Genomic DNA, 22245 nt, shown 5'->3' with positions numbered 1-22245 from the left:
GCATACTTTTTTTTTTTATTTCCCAAATTCAATTTATTTAAGCTAAAAACAAAACCAGTTCAAGAACATTTGGGCAAGTTCCTAAATGTGAGTGGAGCTCCAGAACAAACGTAATGAACTAGGGAAGACACTTTTAAGAATTGGCTTTGACTCTCAAGTAAAGAAATTAATAATATTCTTTTAGAGCTTTCACCCTTTACCTTCTCTTCCCACCTCTCCGTACCACCAGTAATGGCACAGACTTCTCTAAATAGAATTCAGGGACGTGAAGAGGTCCACAGGTAAAACCAACCAATTGGCTCACGTAAAGTGGGTCTCTATCATCTCCTTTTTATCATAAGGAGGTTAGATACCTGCATTCCACTATTCCTTTTACTGTGTAGGTTAAGTCTAATGGAGGGTAAAGAAGTTTTTTTAGGTGATCATAGCACCATTGGAAACCTGTCTTACAATGAGCTCATGTGTCTCCCCAAATTCCCCGTTTGAAACCCAAGGAGATATTTCATCATATTTGGTCCATGGAAATACCATACCCCCTTTTTTTTTTTTTAATACCATACCCTTTGAGACATTTTTAATATAATATCATTATATTTCATTATTTTCATTATTTTTTGTCTTTTCAATGAAGTGACAATAAAAGAAAACAATAAAAGTGTTGTTTCATATCTTTACTTTCAGTAATGTGCAACATGAACATAATAGTGTTAAGAAGTCAGAAATAACACGGTAGCTATAGAAGATGATTATACTTGCAAAATGTCAACAATTACTTCCCTAGGTTCCCCCAAAACTAGCGTATTTGTTAATCAAATTAATTAAGAAGCTTTTCAAAATAAAAGCAATGTTTTAAATAAATATATTTTCATAACCATAGAACATTTAGTTCTTCTGGAGGTAACAAACATATTACACTCAAGTACTTTATGAAGATATTAGGGTAAAAATTATCTAGATGCAATTATAAATGTACCCTAATTAAGTTTGCTTCTTTTGTGTGTATGTTTTTGTTCATGTATTAAAACCATATCTTATTTGTAATCAGTTAGTTCTTAAATCATCACAAACATGTTATCTGATCCACAGAATTTGTATCAGCTCAGCATGATAATGTGGCATTGTTTGAATGATGTCTTTAAATTCAAATTTAGTACAATAAATTATATTTAATCAAAGACAAGCCTCCTAACTGCTCATGTGCATTTAAAAAATGAATGCTAGGCTCCCAGTTTGTAAGAATGACTGAAAGTAATGTCACATCAAAATCCTAATTACAACAGAGCTCTCACTGTGTTTCAAAGTTCCACAGAGGTGGGTATAAATTCATTTATGATCAGCTTTTCCATTAAAATCATATGTGTTTATTAAACAACTAGAAAACAACTTTCTAAAAAGTTATTTTATTTAATAAATAGTTTAAAGAGTTTTCAACTGAAGAAATGATTTTGCTGACCTCAGAAATTCTGATCACTTGTTTACCTTTTAGTCACTTTTATTTCTACTGTGATTCTTAGGAATTTTTCTAATCTACATTTAATCTATCAAAACATCTATGCATTGGTAAATTTGGCTTCCTCTGATAATAACCTATGTTAAGATCTCTAAATTAAATGACAAAGGTAGAGAAGTAAAATTAAACACAGCAACCGGTTATAGTAAGTGCTCTTTAGAATTTCAGATTAACAAATTTGCCCCAAAATGATAAAGTAATAACTTACTAAATGAATAATGCAACATAGAATAGATTTTCATAGGATCACAATCTTTCTCAATCTTTTTCTCTCTCTCACTGTCACTCTTGCTTTCTTTCTTCTTTCTTTGTTTCTTTCCTTCTTCTTTCTTTGTCTTCTCACACACACACATACACACACACTCCCACCCACAACCATACATGGGTATGTACATACATCTCAGAATTTTAAACACTGCTACTAAAGGTTTTAACTTAGATAAATTAACTACATTAAAATACTGACATTGTGAAAATATCTCTCTATGTCCAACACCTTATAGAGGGCATCTTTTTGTGAACTTCTAAAAAGCTTAAAGAAAGAAAACCAGAAAGAAAAACCAGAGTCCTCAAAGGGAAGGATGGGTGAGCATGTCAGTACTGCTCAGGGTCACAGCTTCCCATTCTCCTCGCCACTCTCCTTCTCCTCTATGGCTTCCAGGCTGCGTTTGCTCTTGGCTTCTGCACCACTGCTGGGTGCTTTACTAAGTCCACAAGACAAGCATGCCAGCTGGATCTGCTTCATGTTTTCTACAGCTTCATTCTTGGCGTTCTTCAACAGATCTCCTTGGCCCTACAAACAGTAGAAATATACACCAAAGAAGAAAGTTATGGACCAGGCATATCCTGAGTGACATCACTCTATATATTAAGTGCTGCTGCTCAGTAAGAAAATGGACCCAGACCCTCAGAGCTCACTTTTTCAAGGATTATCCCCAAGTTCTTTAGTAGCACTGTCCAGGGTCTTTGCTCTTTAAGCCAAGGACCTCAACCTGAGCCTTCCCCATCAGTTCTGTGGCTGCCGGTAGCCTCTTGAGATTCCTATAGTAAGAAACAACCTCAGGGGGCCCTCCTCTGCATTCCCCAGGACGGTGCACTCTTCCCTCATCTTGGTCTGAGACTTTGCACATTGCTGCGACTCCTGTCCCACCCAGGCCCAGCATTCCCAGGCTTGGGAGAAAACGAGGAAAGAAGCTTTCCTTCAAAGAACTGAAAATTAAATCAGCCACTCGGTGTACAGGAACGTAAAAAGTAAAACATCTTCTGTAAAGTAAATCACACACTGTTATGCTTGGTAAGCTGGGGTTTTATATACTGGGTTACCCTTGCAATCTGCCTTTTAATAAATTATTATTACCCACATTCCTTCTGTCTTTTCCATCACCTTAAAGACAATGTTCCCATCTGGCTGATGGAGAAAAAGAGGCTCTAGAGGCTCAATCAAAATAAAAAGCATATGAGGATCACAGGAAATCATCAGCTGTCAGTAACATCAGTGCTTGAGGAAGATTTTTTCTCCTTATTTTTATTCCTTATTTTAGTTCTTCATTAATAATGATTAAGTATGTAGTGCCTGGGTGGTTCAGTTGGTTAAGCATCTGCCTTTGGCTCAGGTCATGATCCCAGGGTCATGGGATGGAGCCCCGGGTCAGGCTCCCTACTCAGCAGGAAGTCTATTTCTCTTTTTCTCCCTCTGCCCCTCCTCCATTCTCATATTCTCTCTCTCTCTCTCTCTCTCTCTCTCTCCCTCTCTCTCTCTCTCTCCAATAAGTAAATAAAATATATATATATTTTTTAAAATGGTGAAGTATATAAGCTGATACCGGCCCTGGGGCCCAAAGGACCAAGTACGGGGCAACCAGAACCTGTTCCTCCCCAGCACAGACAGAAGAGGAGACAGTCCTTCTTCTCTCCCCTCTCCATTCTCACTGCAGTGGTAAAGGAACCCCGAACTGCAGAGGACAATGTGCAGGATGTGGGGTTTACACTGATTGCTGGAGAGTTCCTCCACAAAGCAGAGACTCAGCAAAAGGATAAGTCACCTATTTTATCCAACGTGCTCCATGATACACTATTTAATTTGATAAATGGTTTTGCCTCTGAGGAAATTTGTGTTAAAAAATGCCTTAGAATATTTCATTCCTCAAAACCTACTCAGGTACTTGCCAATCCTACCTACCTATTGTGTGCAATAACAGCTAAATCCTCTGATAATAGGCTTTAACTTAGCGGGATGCATCAGGATGGGTTTGCCTAACATTTCGTTAAAGTATACTTACCCCCATCACCTCAATCACAGAAAAGGGATTTTTATAAGTAGATTTGGAAGTTTTATCGTCTAGCCTTCTCTCGAGGAGAAAAGAGGCAGAGCCTGATGAGGTTTAGCGACTGACCCAAGGTCACAGCTGGTAAATGACTCAGCTGGGACTAAAGTCCCAATGCTCTACTTTGATTCACTGCTCTACTTCCTACACCATTTTTATAATTTAGACTAAGACTAAAGACTAAGAAATGAACACTCTGTCAGATAGAGATGGATCTTTCAAGGGAAAAATATTCACTATGCCAGCAGAATTTGGGGAGTCAGTTCTGAACATTGCAGACGTAATAAGTCCCCTTTGGACACTGAAAAACAAAGTCACATTCACTCTGTAAAAATGGAATGCTTTAATAATGATAGTACACATAAAGTGCTTACTCTGCCCAGGGAGTCTTTTTTGTGTGTGTGTGCTTTACATATATTCATTCATTCAACTGTCAGAGCAACCCAATGAAGATATAGGCACTTTTCCTATTCTCGATTTACTGATTAAAATTTTTAAAAAAGAGCTAAGGTCCAGGGTGGTCACCTTTCCCAGAGTCATGCAGCTGCAGAGTGGTAGAGCTGGGGTTTAAGAAAAGTCCAACAGTTGGCTCCAGAGTCTGTAGTCTTAAAAACCACATGATATGGCATCTCTTCCAGGAAAATCGTGTGCTCTCTACAAAGCACATTAAAGCCTCCTATTCATTGTTACCCATGAAAACAACACAGATATAAAGATAATCATTGCTCACGTGGCACAGTTTGAGAGAACTCAGAGGTGGTATCTAGAGTTAGGAAGACCAGGTACACCAAGGACACGCTGGCAAGGACCCAAGTCAGACTATCTTAGTTTTGCTCTTTGCTCCAGCAATTTCTCCCTGGGCCATTTGTTATTCTGTAAACATGAAAATAACCTTCTGCCTTCCTCACCGTTTTAAAGATTAAAGAAAATATGTTGAAGAGTTGTGTGCAATTTAAATAATCACAAATAAACTCTGCTATAAGATGATGCAAAAAGCAGGTATCACGTCTATTACAATGAGTATCTTGGTACTGTACATAGGTTAACATATAAATTGTACTAATCTGTTTTAAATGCAGCTGCAAGAGTCTGTTTGACAGAGATATGTATATTGCTACTGTACAAATTTAAAGATTCCTTTAAAAACCAAACTGCATTAATAAAAAGATCATATCTACACTCATTTTCAGTGTTACTTTTAAGAGATTGCTTTCCTTTTAGTTTTGAAAGTTTCCTTAAGCATTTTAAAATTGCAACAGAAGCAAAGTTGGCATCTTTCCTAACTGCAAGAGCAAAACATGCAAAAATATCAAGCTTGATGCCACTAATATGTAATGCTCTCATATCCCTTTCCCTGCAGCGGGTTATGAAACATATCTAATTAATCAGCCAAAATGTCATCTCCTCAGGTCTGAGAGGTGGCATCCAGGCCCAAATGCCAGACTGCGCCCGTTCTGGTACACAGAAGTCAATCTCTCCAGAAAACAATGGCCAATTGGAGAAAACAGTTTGTGCCAGAGCACGAAAACACAACTAAATCATCTCCTGATAGCCAGGAGACAACACGTCCTGGCTGAATGGTACAGGCAGAAAAGAAATTGAAAGAGAAACTCAATTGTTAGCTAATAGAAGAAAACAAATGAAAGACTAATTTTACTTTTGAGTTTTTACATTTTATATCAAAGCACTTATGTAAAAATTTTGTTTTCTGTTTTTTTTTTTTTTTTTTTTTTTTATGATAGTCACACAGAGTGAGAGAGAGAGGCAGAGACACAGGCAGAGGGAGAAGCAGGCTCCATGCACCGGGAGCCCGACGTGGGATTCGATTCCGGGTCTCCAGGATCGCGCCCTGGGTCAAAGGCAGGCGCCAAACTGCTGCGCCACCCAGGGATCCCTGTTTTCTGTTTTTTAAAGAAGCAAGAATAAAGGTCATCTTTCTGTTCTGTGGCTCAAGGAACCCACTCCTTGAGTCCTCCCTATTAGGATATAAGAACCAGGAAAGACTCACAGTAGGCAAAAGAGTGAAGTTTATTGTTAATGACCCCCATGCTGGTACTCCTTTCTAGTGCTTTCTCCCATTTTATGTGCAGCAACTTCCCCTGGCCAACGAGCACCCCTCTTTCTTCTCTGCTATATTCCTTCTCAAACTCCTAACAAGCCAGCTTATATGGTATCTCCTCTGTCAAACATCTTTGTCCTATATATCATTTCCTACAAGACGTATCAGGTATTCAGATTAGCTAATCAATTTAAAGGGATTAGTGTGTAGTGTGTATTTAAGGAGAATTCTAACAGGCATTTCTAAAGAATACGCTCAAAAATTCTCCTCAAATAGAGGTCTTGGAAGAGAAGAAGAGAAGAGAATTTTAGTTGGTATTATATAAATTGAAACACTTCTTGGATATTAAAATATCTCTGGGATTGTTATGGCCTGCAATGTAAAATTAATGTACGATGTGATCATTGACACTTGACTTGAAAGAAATGTCAAGCTGCTGCCAACGTTTCAATATTCTAGCAATCTCGTGGCAATTTGTAGTTTCTCTCCACTGATGTTAGGGATGCTTCAGAAAAAAAAAAAAAAAAAAAAGAGGACCGCTTTAACCCAAAGAAAAGCAAATGTAATAGAGGGCATTTCAGGCAGACTGACGCTGATGGGACAACAAGACTATCAAAAGTCTCAAGGCCAATGGCCACCAACTCAGTCACCACAATTTGGCTTCCAAAATTAAGAATCCATGGAAATCCCAGCACATTTATTTATTTTTTTTTTTTAAATTTTTTTTTTTTAAATTTTTATTTATTTATGATAGGCACACAGTGAGAGAGAGAGAGAGGCAGAGACACAGGCAGAGGGAGAAGCAGGCTCCATGCACCGGGAGCCTGATGTGGGATTCGATCCCGGGTCTCCAGGATCGCGCCCTGGGCCAAAGGCAGGCGCTAAACCACTGCGCCACCCAGGGATCCCTCCCAGCACATTTAAAGAGTAACTCTTGACATCACAGAAAACCAGAGAGGTCACTATAGATATTTTGAATCTGAAAATCAGTGATGATTAATAAATTTTTTAAAAAGAGAGATTAAGTAGTCATAATCAAATCCTTGCAACTGCATTAGATTGCAATTAAAATACATTATCTAGAAATCAAGAAATATCTGATGCAATTTAGACTGTAAATGGGGTTGCTGTACAATATCACAAGTTTTATTACTACTAACTTTATTGCTGACAATAAAATACTATCACAACCCTACACAGAAGCTAACATTTATTGAAAACTTATTGAACAATCTATCAAAAGACATTCAAGATTTTTATAATTCCTCTACTAAGAAAGGCAGCTCCCTCCCTGCCCAGCATTGTTCAAAGGTAATTTTGACTACAATCTGGCAGAGTCACTTACAAAAGACATCCACGACTCCCTCATACCCATTTTTCCCATGAACTGCACTATCCCTTGTATTATTAGTGCATAAAAGAGCAGGACTAGTGTCATGACTGGTGTCCTTGTCACGTGGAAGGACATGCGTGGGTTGTTCAGGGCACACCACAAATATTTAAAGAAGCTAACTGAGACTCTGGGAATGGATATACCCTCACATATACAGACCTATACACATAAACAAATGTAGCTCTGTCTCCAGGCAGACTCGAATGTATTTTTCAGCACATATTCAATGGCAGATTGATTCTCCTGATGTACTTTCATGTAAGAGTCCACACCTACAGCTAATGCCAATAGCTATGAACAATACTGCAGTAAAAGTCAGCCACAGACAGCGTGGTGGAATTAGCAGCTCTTTATTTGTTCCAGCTACCATGTCATGGTGGGTCGTGCTCTACTACCATCTTACTAGTTCAAAAACCATGCTTTTTGGGAATATCAGTATTATCTGAAGAGGTTAAATGTTCTGCTCTAAATAAGTGGAAATAACTACTACAATGTTCTTTATTTGAGAAATTAAAATAGCAGATCAAAAACTTGGTGGTAAAGTCATGGCAGATATTATTTCTCTTGATGTGACATTTCTAGAATAATTGGGTAAAGCTCTGCAAAGACGGCCTAGAATTCTTGCTCTCCAGAACAAAAGCCTCGCTATGTAGGGAATGTAAACAAGATGGGAACAAGAGTTATAGGGCACAAAAGTGTCTCTTAGATTATAGAAAAAATACCTTAATTGCATCAAAATAGAAGTTTCCATTGCATTTAATTATCAACAGTCAGATTTATTATTTTTCAATACCTTGGCAACCAAATATTCCAACCGCATTCTACTCACCAGTTAAAAAGTTGGATTTTAACTCTGAGTTCTCAAGAAATATGGATGAATAATTGTAGACAGTTTTGTTCTAAGAACATTGGCTTAATTGAGCTTTTATGTTACTCTTTGCCTAAAACTCTGAACTCAAAACAAGTTGACACTGTTTTCAAATCTTTATTACATAATGCAATCAAATTATTTCATTCTTAAAGGAACAGAAAGGGGACTACATTGGACATGTTCTCCTGACCCATTATAGTTTATAATCTTATATAAAGTTCAGGTTTTTACTTTTTTCAGGTTTTTAAATTAGTTTTGTGACTGATTAATTTTAGTATTGGTTATAAACTCCAATTAATCAAATGTTTCTAAAGACTGTGGAAACAGAACAGGAATAAGTCTCTTTTTTTTTTTTTTGAACAAGTCTTTTTAATATCCGAGAATCTAATTCTGAAGTGAGACTAGTTCATGAAATGTAGAAGATATTTCCAAGAAATTTTGAGAATAATTTAATACCAAAGAGAAGATAACATTGCAAAATAAAGCAGAATTACATGTTTAATAAGCGCAACTATACAAAAGGCTACAAAAAATTTGAAGGTATAATCTGTTGAAATTCAACATACTGAAAATTACATTTGAAAGTTAAATCTGAGAACTTATGTTTTAAGACCTTTCAAATAAAATCTTTTTCCCCATTTCTTTTTCAAATAACATCCTGCATTGTTGCAATAGCTTTCTCATCAGGAAATCTTGACTAATGTGAATGTTGAAGGAATACAGAACCTTATTTCACTTCAAAATGGTAACTAACTGTGTCTTAAGCAGAAAGCCTTTGCATTGACCATGTTTTTTTTTTAAAGTAGTTTTTAATATGGAAGAAACCATCTTTGTGTTGTTTAGTATATATACAAGTGAAGTAGTTTAACATTATTTAAATACTACTCACTAATAATTATAATTACACGATAGTAATAGAATGAAGATAAAAATCATGATCATCTCAGTAGATGCATAAAGTCATTTGACAAAATTCAACATCCTTTCATGATAAAAACTCAACAAACTGAGTATAGAAGGAACATACCTCAACATAATTCAGGCCACATATGACAAGACCACAAGTAACATCACAGTCAATGGTGAAAGGTTGAAAGCTTTTCTTATAAGATCAGAAACAAGATAGGATGCCCATTCCCACTATTTTTATTGACCATAGTACTGTAAATCCTAGCCAGAGCAGTTAAGCAGAAAAGAAAGAAAGAAGGAAGGAAGGAAGGAAGGAAGGAAGGAAGGAAGGAAAAGAGAGATAGAGAGAAAGAAAGAGTATCTAAATCGGAAAGAGAATAGTAAAACTGTATCTAATTACAGATGACCTAATCTTATATATGGAAAGCCCTAAAGACTACACCAAATAACTGTTAGAACTAATAAATGGATTGGGTAAAGTTGCAGGATACAAAATCAACATACAAAAATCAGTTGTGTTTATCAGTTACAATAAATGATCAGAAAAAGAAATAAAGAAAACAATCCAATTTACAATAACATCAAAAACACTAAAATACTTAAATTTAACCAAGAAGGTGAAAGATCTGCATACTGAAAGCTACAAGATACTGATAAAAGAAATTGAAGAAGACACAAATGAAAGGAAAGATATCTCATGTTTATGGATCAGAAGAATTAATATTATAATATGCATGCTACCCAACGTCATCTATAGATTCAATGCAATCACTATCAAAATTCTACTCACGTTTTTCACAGAAAGTAAAATACAATTCTCAAATTCGTATGTAACCACAAAAGACTGAAAATAGCCAAAGTAATCATGAAAAAGAAGAACAAAGCTGGAGGCATCACACTTCCTGATTTTAAAATATACTACAAAACTACAGTAATTGAGATAGTATAGCATCAAAAGCATAAACTAGAGCCAAAATAAATAAATGGGACTATATGAAACTAAAAAGCTTCTTCACAGCAAGAGAAACCATCAACAAGATGAAAGGCAATCTACTGAATGAGAGAAAATATTTGCAAACCATCTAATAAGAGGCTGATATCCAAAATACATAAGTGACTCAATATATATACATGTATATATAACAACTCAAAATATTTAACAACTCAATAACAAAAAATAACAAATACAATTAAAAATAGGCAAAAGGCCTAAATAAATATTTTTCCAAACAAGGCATACAAATATTTTTCCAAACAAGGCCAATGGGTACATGAAAAAGTGCTCAACATCCTTAATCATCAGGGAAATGCAAATCAAAACCACCTTACAGCTGTCAGAATGACTATTATTAAAAAGACAAGCGATAACCAGCACTGGCAAAGATGTAGAGAAAAGGGCACCTTTGTTATTGCTGGAAATGTAAATTGGTGCAGCCATTGGGTAAAACAGTATGGAGATTCCTCAAAAATATTAAAAATAGAACTACTATACAATCCAACAATTCCACTCCCAGGTATATATCCAAAGGCAATGAAATCAGGATCTTGAAGAGATATTCACATCACCATGTACATTACAGCATTATTTATAATAGCCAAGACAGGGAAACAATTTAAGTGTCCATCAAACAAATGAATAGATAAATATATATGTATACATATATCTAGCCATCTTCTTTAATATATATACATACATCTTTAACATATACCTATATAATATGTGTAGCATCCAAAAACATTTTAAAAGATGCATTATATATATAATATTCTCATGAATATTATATATTATATATATATAATGCAATATTATTCAGCCTTGAGAAAGAAGGTAATCTTGCCATTTTCAACAACATGGATTCATTTAAAGGGCATTATACTAAATGAAATAAGTCAGAGAAAGACAAATACTAGATGATCTATTTTATGTGTAATCCAAAAAGACAGAATTCATAGAAACAACCATAGTTTAATGGTTGCCAGGGGCAAGGGAAAGGGAAAATGGGTGAAGCTGGTCAAAAGGTACAAACTTTCAATTACAAGATGAGTAAGTTCTGGAAATTTAATGTACAGCATGGTGACTATAGTTAATAATACTGTATTGTACACTTGGAAGGTGCTAAGAAAGTAGATCTTAAGCATTCTCACTGCAAAAAAGAAGGCAATCTTATGAAGTGATGAATGTGTTAACTAACTTTCTATGGTAAAGAAATATATATACATATATATTCCTTTATATATATATTCCTTTATATATATATATTCCTTTATATATATATATTCCTTAAACTTACACAATGTTACATATTAATTATATCTCAATAAAGCTGAAAAATAATAACAATATATTAATAACAATCCAGTAACAACAGTGCTGACAACAGATACCATTAGCGATGGGTAAGATCGCATTAATTAATAAAACCTATTACAGCGAGATACACATCTTGACCAGAGCTTAAAAAGAAGTATTGGGGCACCTGACTGGCTCAGTCCATGGAGCATGCAACTCTTAATCTCAGGGTTTTAAGTTTGAGCCCATGTTGGGTATAGAGATTACTTAAAAATAAAATCTTTTTAAAAAATGTATAGAATTTGGGACATCTGGGTGGCTCAGTGGTTGAGCGTCTGCCTTTGCCTCAGGTTATGATCCCAGGACCCTGGGAGTCCCACACGGGGATCCCCACAGGCAGCCTGCCTCTCCCTCTGCCTATGTCTCTGCCTCTCTCTCTCTCTCTGTATCTCTCATGAATAAATAAATAAAATCTTTAAAAATAAATAAGTATAGAATTTAATATTTCCAAATCTCATTTGTTGTCCCTGTTGTATATTGTTCTGAGGTATATATGTATGAACCAAGACATATCTACATCCTTCTTTGGTTTAGGAACAGTGGTGGTTTCCTTTAGTTATCATGAGAATTTAGGTCTTCATTTTTGCTTTACTCATCTATCTATTCATCAAGCAAATATTTACTCAACGGATTCCATATACCAGACTTTGTCTTGACCTGTGGTTCTCAACCCTATCAAAACCGAGGCCCTTTAAAACAAATATTTTGTAAGGCTCCCTTTAGGATCCATAAATAAAAGTCAAAAATAATATAAGCTGATTATATATATTAAAAATTAAGTAAATACAGTATCCTAACTATACTGTTAAAGAGAAATAAAGGAATGGTAATCTAAAACAAAATAACATGTATTTTGCAACATGTGAATGCCCAGGCAGTCACACAAGAAACCACAATGAAGTAGGCAGTGGCCTGTACTTACTTAATATGAATTCGCTTAAATTCAAAAGAGAAATAAAGAGATCAGATGCCATTCCACGCACACAAAGAAGACAGAAGAATGACAATGCAGTTGTACCAGATAGACACTAATATGAAAACAAATAATGGCAACAGGCCACACTTATTTGCATATAATAAAAGAAGAAAGGAAATAACCTTAATTAAGATAGGGATAACATGCCAAGACAAGTACAGATTCTCACCATGGAGAAAAAGTGTGATAATCCACAAGTGAGGAAATGAATATCCATACACCCACCAAAGCTGCCAAGTCTTCAAAGGTATCTCAAAAGATTTTTTTTGTGTGATTTATAATATCAGCTTCTACTCCTTAGGCCACTGTGGGATGCCATGACTTGTCAAAAATAATAAAAAATCCAGCATTCCTGGCTGTTTCCACTAACTGTCCCTAGAGAATTCTTCCATCACCTCCACAATTTGTCAAAGTGCCCTCGAGAGGGCAGTACTGCCCTCGTTAAGAACTACAGGGCTGGACTCCAGGTAAGATGGTGAGCACAGATGCCCACATTGAACCCACATAGAACCGAGGTCTAGTTAGGGATACAAGCATAAATTTTAAAAAACCACAAAAATAAAACTATGCGTAACCACAAGTTGTGCCATGTGCTTAAAGGAATGTGATGTGGTGAGAACATGTAGTCTAGGGGGTCGGGCAAGGCTCTCCTGTCCAAGTGACAAATGAGCAACAATTTGGAAGACAGAAAAGCATCTTCGTCTTTTTTTGGCATCTTATAATCAGTGAAATATGATATAAGGATCTTGTGATGCTTGCCTTGAGTCCTCAGTCCTCCTACAGTCTTACTGATACAGATAGAGGTACTACGGGAGAACACGCCGGAAGGTTACTGCCTTTGTGGCACAGCACCAAAGGGCCAAATGCAGCCCATTTGTCCTTATATTTTACCTACTTAGAATGTATTTTGTTTCCTTTAAATTTATACTGAAAAAAATGATAGTGGAAAATATGCATAAAGTATTATTTAGTGACAGTGTCTTTTTGTTCTGCTAAGCAAGAGTTCTTAGCAATTATCTCATATTTTTGAGTTATTTGAGAATCAGGCATGATTTTTTTCAACTTTACAGGTGAAGAAATGGACTAGGGAAAGCTAAGTGACTATAGTGCCCAGGCTCACACAGGAAAAAAGCATGAAGGAAATAACTAATACGGCCTGCTCCCCAGAGCAACAGTTGCTTTTTCTTCAGTGTGTTATTTTTCTTTGCATTTAGTTGCATTACACAATATGCTGCACATGTCACCTAATAGATCTTAGAAATGGAGAGAAGAAAAAATAGCATAAGTTCTATTTGGTTTAAAGAAGAAAAAATCCTTTGAGGAATGCCTGGGTGGCTCAGTGGTTGAGCAACTGCCTTCTGCTCACGTCGTTACCCCAGAGTCCTGGGATTGAGTCCCGCATGGGGCTCCCCATGGGGAGCCTGCTTCTCCCTCTCCCTATGTCTCTGCCTCTCTCTCTGTGTCTCTCATGAATAAATAAAGTCATTTTTTATCCTTTGATAAAACCCCCTGAATATCCCATACATAAATACCTCCTTTGTGTGATACTTTAATTTACAATTTTTGCCTTGAATGTGGGTTCAGAGTTTAAAAGAATTTAATGATTTTGATCTGAGTTCAATTTTCAGAAAAGTGAAATACAAAAACAATGGTAGAAGATTGATGAGGGGGAGAAGCGTGGAAAAGATGATTGGTTTTCCTTTTAAAGATATCATAAGCCCCAATAGATCAGATCCAAAATGATGATTATAGAAGAATTGAATTCATTACAGGCACCAGCTGAACATTTTAAAGGATGTCATTAATGTGAGGACTTGTAGTTCACAGAACCCTGGGATTCTGATTCTCCTTGCAGTATCCACAAGCTCCTAAAAACCTCCCATATTGGCTGACCAAGATGGCAGCACACACAAACTGGGAGCAGAGCCAGAATTCTAGAAGTCATAAAAAATACACAGGACTCTAAGGATTTCATATTTTGTTCATATAATAACAATTTGGCCCAGAGGCTTTGAATTGTAACCATATTGCTCTTCTGGTCAGTGTATAATGTGACTATGTGTATAATGTGACTCAGCACTCCAGGTCGTGCTGTCGGACTACCTAGATTCAAATCCTGGGCTCCACCATTTATCAGCTTTTGACCTTAACCAGGGTCACATGGTGCCTCAGTTTCTTCATCCATAAAATGGCTTCAAAAATTGTACTCATCTCTGGACTTATTACAAGATTAAGAGAGATAATACGTGTGAATTCTTTAGAATAATATGTGGCAAATCCTACTGATGGTTAGCTACTAAAATTATTCTATAAACAGAAAATTCTAAAGTTTCAGTAAATGCTTTTAATAATGACAATGTTATAGATGTCTACTGTACTCCACATTACAAAATGAGAGGAAACAGAAAAAACTTTGAAACTTAAAAAGAGACAAGTTGACAAAATGGAGGGAATAAACAGTTACCGAGAATAAAATTTAGGATTGATAACCTGTGAAAAATCCCACAATGATTAAAATTAAAAGAGTAATAATTCCATTGATGAGGCAATTTTCCTTGGTAGACCCAAGGATGTGTCATCCTCTCTCCTGCAAATTCCGGTTTTCTTGTTCATAATTTAGAGTTTATAATATTGCTCAGTGTAAAACACCAAAGCATTCATTGCTCACTATTAGAATAAGAAATGTTAAACAGCCATTTTATTTAAGGCAGATGAGAAAGTAAAAATGAACTGAAATCATCTGTCACCAAAAGAAATTAATGACAAACATTATCTTTTGTGACAGACCCATTATATTTCTGAAGATACCATAAGATAGGTTCCTGCAAGGGTGTTCTGGTTAAGAAGCCATCTGTCTGCTTTGGGCAAATGACTGTGAGCCTAATCCACTTACAGAAAATGTCAACAAAATTGCTTCAACACCAGTGAGCTGAATAATAGAAGCCCCTGAGCTAAACTTTAAAAATATGACTCAAGTGCAGAAGACTTCATGAATTTAGGTTTGTGTGATGATACTGGTATCCTGAGAATTCTGTTGCAGTCATTTTGACAAAAGAACTATTCAATAAAACAGTAAGAATCCAGTGCCTGTTGGTTGCCCTGCTCTCTGCTCTTTCCTTCCCATTATTGTGATCATTTGCTTCTACGTCAACAAATCTAATAAGAGAGGACAGAGGATTAGTATCAACCTTTAGCAAGGTGACAAAGTAATTAATTGCATTTCAAATGAAATTTCAGTAATGGATGGTCATCAGCACAAAAAAAAAAAATTACTATTTAAAAGTTCCAATATCTCAAATTAACTTTCATGGGATAATAAATGACCCTGAAAGCCGAATTCACATGTCTTGAGTGCTTTGGGCCAAACACAGAAGGAGTTTCTACAGAAAACCTCCACTTGGCAAGCTCATACTCTTTCCATTGCAAAAAGATCATTTATGGCAATTTGAAAGATGTAGGATGCTTCAGACCCCAAAGCAGACAAAGACTATAGGCACAGTTCCTAGTACTAAAAGAATACTTTTAAAAATGCATTCTATTTGCTTGGTATAGTTTCACTGTAAGAAATTACGGATTATGTTGCTTAAACTATTGACTACTTCAACTATCCAAAAAAAAAATCTGCAAAAATGTGAGAATAAGAGTGTAGATGTAATAACAACAGGCCACCAAATGACCTGATCACAAAGTGGCTTTAGCTGCTTAATCACCCCCACGGTGTGGAGAATTTCATCAAGCAAGTGATATTTTGTGACATCTGGTCTTGGGCTGCACAATCCTAGGGGCACGGTCACACAGCCTTCTATGTGCATGGCATTCCCTGCAGCCCACTGATGGCCATACTGCATGTGGTTTAGATGTGTCCTTTTACCAAGGACATCTTTATTCTCTGCAAAGTCATAACACTTTTAAATAGTCTGAAATTGTCCCCTTTAGGAACGTTCCGTGGTGTGTGCAGGGTAACCCATCCTGCAGCCCCGTAGGCACCCAGTTACACTGGCATGAGTCCTAACTTGTGTCCATGGCAGTGGCCAAATAGCTATTAGCTAGAAATTCATAAAGGGACAACTGCCCTGCATGTTCCACCCAACAGGTCATTTTTTAATTAATGAAGGTAAGGCAGCTATCAGATGAAATGGCTTTTTCTTATTAGTAGTTAAATCAAGGAGTGGCCAGCTTGGCTCCCTCCACAATGACTGATTGGAGATTTGGTCAGTAATGAGGTGTTCATTGTTGTTGCCTCATATCCAGCTGCGCGTTTGGTTAAACACCAGACTACCAATACACCAAGGAAATGTCAAGACTTGTTTTCCCTGATCTGAGACTCCCTCAAGTTTCAGATCTCAAACTCAAGCCATCTACAACACGAAACTACTAGCAAGATATTTTGCTCCAACATGTCGTTTATTTTTAAAATTACACCACACAAAAGTTGAAATAGTAGTATCTATATTTACCAACTGTTCATACTATGTCATTTTGGCTTAATTGATCATATATATATATATCACCCTAAATATCTTAGTAGGCATATCATGAAAATAAGGACATAGTCACCCACTATTATTACCCGAACGAAATTAGCACTCATTCAGCAATTTCATCTGATATGAAGTGCATGTTAAAGTTTCCCTTTCCCAAATGTCCCAAAATATCTTTAATAGCTTTTTAAAATCCAGAATCCAATCAAGGTTCACACATTATTAGCGTCTCTGAAAATAATGATCCAGCTATGTGACGTTAGAGTAAAAGCCTGAGCGGCAGAGCACACAGAGAGACTCAACAGCAAGTTCACAGCAGTGAATCTCACTTTCCTGAAAGACACACATTTCCACAGCATCACCCTGTCCACCTTCTGGAAAATGCGCCATTAAATCATCACATACACCTGTCAAAACATTTCTTCAGAATGCCAGACACCATCACTCTTACATTCTTATTTTTAAATCAACTTTATAAATATATACGCCTGGAAAAATTCATCATACGTTCACCAGCCCATTCAGTTTTATGAGTGCCAGGCTGACACCTCCCTAAATACTCATCCTATCCAGGCCTCATATTTCTCCCTAGATAACTGTGAAAATCAAACGTCAAAAACTAGTGGGAGAGAGCATTCATATTCAATTCCGATATTTCAGTAGCAATATTTTTTAGGCCTTCGATATGCAGACCAAAAAACCGCACACATTTTTGGATGAACTTTAAATTATACCACGTAGGAAATACAGGACAAGCTTTGTGTGATCCTGTCCAAGCGCACAGACCCTTGCTAAAGAAAGCAGCCCCAGGGTGACCTTGAGGTGGGATGGCCCTACCCTACTATTAGAGCCTGCCTCTGGCCACAGCTAGCTGGACGGAGCATTCACACACAGCTCAAGAGTGCTGGCCAGTTAATAGCTGGCCAGTGACTGTGAGCTAGCCTGACTCCAGGCAGCAATGATGGCAATTAGTGAAAGCAATCAGATTAACGCTCTCAGAAGGTGACCTGGGACATTCAAAGAGCCTTAGTCAGAAAGAGGTGCTAGAAAATACACAGAGGAAAACAAGAAAGGGAGAGAGCTGAGCATTTCCAGGGCCACCATGCTAGAAAAAAATCTACAATTCTTGCTCCTAAGAGAGGAAAAAATCCCGGTCCCCTAAAGCCTGCTTGGATTGCAATGGTCTTGCAGCCCAAATTTCTGTGAGGCTGCCCGTTCTGTGGCTTCTCTCCTCAGGAGACATGTTTCCTGCCTTGCCACATATATGCTTCTCACCTGAGAAAGCTTCAATGAGTCCCTGTTCCCTGTAACTCAGGTAAAAAAAGAAGAAAAAAAAAATCACCATCACCACCAACAAAAAAAAACACATTTAAATGAGAAGTGCCAGGCCTGTTACAGTTTTAACACCATTTGAATGGTTGATAATCAAGGGAAAATAGTGTTTAAATCATGCTTTTGTCCCAGCTACAGCTTTCTAAGCTTCTCACAGAGAAAGCCAGAATCAGTCACAAGGATAAAAAGGACAGGGATGTGGCTGATGTCTGCAGTGGAAAGAATGATGAACAAATTAGGAACTGGCTGTGTGACCTTGGAAATATCACTGCTAACTCCTGTGGGTGACAGTTTCCTTTTTTATTAAAGAAGGGGGTTGGATGAAATGTTCTTTGAGCTCACCTTATATACTGAAAGTCTGTCATTTATTAATTAGGGCTCAGATTAAAATTGCTGTGTTAAAATTCATCATTTAATTATTTTAAATAAGAGACCATCTAGCAGGAAGGAGATAAGGAAGCAATGAAAGTGTTATGATAGAGGAACAACAGAGCACTGTGGAAAGCACATGGCAGAGATGTCTAACCCTGCTGGAGATGGAGGGGCTAGAGAAAAGGTGTCCTGACAACTGGGTACCTGAGCTCATACCTGAAGCACAGATACAGTGTCCCCCCAACCCCCTCCCACTCCAAAGACACTCCTTTGAAACAGAGGGGACAGTTCCTGTAACTGCTCAGCATGAAAGTCCAGCTGGTGCCACCGAGGAACTGGAAAATTTTCCCCGTGGCTGAAGGAGCCCACGGAAGAGGAAGGCAATGAGAGGTGAAGCTAGAGAGGAAAGAGATCACAAAGAGCTCCACAGGGGTAGTAGTTAGGAAATTTGCAGTAGGCACCATGGGAAACCTCGGAGGGGCTTTAAGCATACAGAGTGGCCATGGCCAGACTTCTGTTTAGAAAGGTTACCTCAGCTGCTGCACTGCAGAGGGGGGCAGAGTATATGGGAGAGGAAAGACTTTTCACTAACTCAAGTGATAAATGAAGAGAACTAAGCTATGGGAATGGAGATCACTCAGAGAGATATTTCAGAGGTTGACCCAACAATATTTGCTAATAGCTTAGAGGTGGAGGTTTAGGAAAAAGATCAAGAATAACTCCCAGGATGCTCGCATGGATAACTCCAGATTGTCATTCATTCTTTCATTCATCCATTCATTCACTCAAGTAGAGATACCAGTGGTGTCTCTGAGGCAAGTGGCAGATGTGCATGGAGATGAACAACTTGAGAAGAGACCTCGCCAGTGTGATGCCTGGAGGGTAACAGAAAGGGAGGGGTGGCAAATGGAGGTTATCTAGAGATAAAGAGAGACCCATGGACCAACGATACACATTTGGGATTTGACAACAGAGTAAGGGTAATGAAAACCATTTGCATGGACACTGTGAGTCAAGGAGAAAGGATGGAGTGAGAAGAGAGTCTAGGCTAGAACCCTAAGAAACACCAGTATTTAGCAGCTGAACAGAGGAAAGGAAACTTGTGGAAACCTCTGGGAAGAAAGCATCAGAGATGTAATAGGAAGACCAGGAGAAGCAGATGCAAGAAGGAGGGGTGGCCAGCCATCCAGAATGTTCCCAAGTGGTCAAGGAAAATAAGCTAAAAACTGTCCACAAGATTTCGTGACAAGAAGGTGACTGGTGACCTTGGTGAGAATGTTTTAATGGAGTGTCAGAGGAAAGATAGATTAAAGTTGGCTAAGGACTGTGTGGGAGGTAAGGAAGTGGATTCAGCAAGTGTAAACAACCTAGTTAAGAAGTTTGGCTGTGTAGGCGAAGAGAGAGATAGGAAGTAGGGTAGCTGGAGGGGAGCTGAAAGTCTTTCATAAAAGCCATTTTATATGTATAAACACATGCTGAGCAATGAATTGTGAAAGGAAAAAGACAAAATATGAAATGGAATTCCTAAAAGCCTCTACTTCTTGGATTGATCTTCTAAGTCGATTTTGCTAGTATCCTAATACTCTTTCTCCTTACTTTAGAGCCCTTCTATTGGTATGAGGTGGGAAAGTTACTCATCCATTAAAAATGTAAAGCATGGTAATTTAAACATATAAGTAAATCTATGTAAATTTAAAAATTAAAAAGCAAGGATATCATAGTGCATGAATTTATGGCTACGTCTAGAAAATGAAGAATTCTCACATTGCCCACCAGGTGGCTCCCCTGTTTCGGGCTTAGGGAGGGAGTTCCTGACTGTCCACAAAAAGCTTGTGCTCCAATTGTTAGAAGCGGCCTTCCAAAACAGTCTGGTCAATTCTTCTGCCTCCATGTAAATTTGCACCTCAGTCACGCTAAGTATGTAAAAGTGTCCTCAAAGACATTCTGAAAACTTAAGGAAATCATCAAAAACCATCAGTGTATCACCGACCTGTATAAGTTCGCATAGTAGAGAATGATTTTCACAGAAGGAAAATATCTTAGTGAAATCTGAACTAATCATGCCTCCTGAAAGGCCCAAAAAAAAAAAAAAAAAAAAATCTAGCCATTTGCTTTTACAATTTGGTGAAAGGAGAAAAAAATGATAACTAAAGTTATTTTCTATAATAAAAAATAAATAGGTTAACCTATCAATGCCTCTTACATGTATAAGGCGGTATCTTTATACTTGTTATCTATGTAATATGGCCTAAAGTTCTAGGGTTCAAGTAATCTGTTGATAGTTAAAAGACATAAAGATCTTTCCTCTACACGTGATAGGGGTTGTTAGCATGATTCAGCACGGGATAAATGTTACCACTGTCTATTTATGGATATTCACAGTAAGGAAGATATATGGATTGAAGGGCCACTGAATCAGTACACCCCATAGATACTTCCTTTAGCCCTTCTCCCATCCTGCTTTGCCTGAAACATCTACCAGAAATAAAAGAGGAAAGGGTGAAAGTCAGTTTTACAACTATGAGTGCACAAAGGGACTAAGAATACACACACACACATACACACACGCATTCACCTTAACAGCAGTAAAAACCAGCTTCCTTCACTTGCCAACCTTCCTAGGAAACAGTTCTATCATTTTTTAATTTGCTAACAGTGCAGAATGAATGTTAACCCCTCAAGTTTGAGACTCAGTTGGAAATGAGAGAAGGGCCGAGGAAGGGATGGCTCCCTTCATGCAGCTCCTTGGGGAATCCTCATGGCTGGGGGAGCAGATCATTTTACCACCACTTTTTTCCATATGTCCTTGTTTTCTGAGAAACTTGGAGGGAAAAAAAAATCCAAACAATTCGCCTCTGAGCAAAATCACCTCAGACAGCAGCAAAGACCACCAGATATGGATATTGGGAGAACTGCAGAGGGTTGCCATGGCTGGAGCATAGAGGTAAGTGAAAACTAATAGAAGAAGAATGAAAGCACGTGGTTAAGGGAACTGACCTACTTAACAAGATAGCAACCTCACTAGAGGCAAATTAAAGGAATTGTATACACCTACGCAGGATTTTATAACTCTGTCACCCTAAAGACTTGAGAGGCTATATCTCTCTAAGGAATATATCTGTTTGTCACTATTTGTTTGTTTCATGTGGCCATATTTGTTATGCTGCTTAAGTAAACATTCACATAATGTCTATTTGGAACAAACACTGAAGCATTCTAACCATCCACTAGCGGGATCCCATGGGCCACAATTCCCTACTCTGTAACTTTCCATATCTATGCGTTGGAGCAGCCAGGCTGACACCTGCCAGGAGACGTTTCAGTACTAGAGAGGAATCAATGGATCCTGGCAGCAGGCTCAGCTGACTTCAAAGGGTGACCTTTAGGTGTGGCAGCAAAAGCACATCCCCCACCATGATATATTATTTGTTCTAATCCTCAGCTTCAGGTCGCATATTTTAATAAAGTCTTCCACTAACATCCACTTCAAGGGTATTAAACCAGCACAGCTGATTTTCTTCCTCTCTGCCCACATAGGATTCTTTCCTCTTTTCTCTTGTACTTGGAGAAACGGAGACTAACTGTACTGACGCTGAGATGAACTCCCCCAGCTGTGGAGAGTCCAAGTGTTGCTGTCCTATTTTAAAGTAACAGTCTCCAGAGCTCTT

At 37.6% G+C, this 22245-nt stretch overlaps 1 protein-coding gene across 3 annotated transcripts in view; it reads right to left on the bottom strand.

Moving 5' to 3' along the window:
- Positions 1 to 656: 656 nt before the first annotated feature.
- Positions 657 to 22245, bottom strand: part of PLCL1 (phospholipase C like 1 (inactive)) — a 332194-nt gene continuing 310605 nt past the window's right edge. For all 3 annotated transcript variants that reach the window (XM_041737357.1, XM_041737358.1, XM_041737359.1), the window contains exon 6: positions 657 to 2303. In XM_041737357.1, the coding sequence (XP_041593291.1) occupies positions 2121 to 2303 (183 nt within the window). In that variant the 3' untranslated portion in view covers positions 657 to 2120. The remainder of the gene's footprint in view (positions 2304 to 22245) is intronic.

This window comes from Vulpes lagopus, chromosome 22, assembly GCF_018345385.1.
Source record: "Vulpes lagopus strain Blue_001 chromosome 22, ASM1834538v1, whole genome shotgun sequence".
Classification (NCBI taxonomy): Eukaryota; Metazoa; Chordata; class Mammalia; order Carnivora; family Canidae; genus Vulpes; species Vulpes lagopus.
This window is presented reverse-complemented; position numbering and strand designations above follow the sequence as displayed.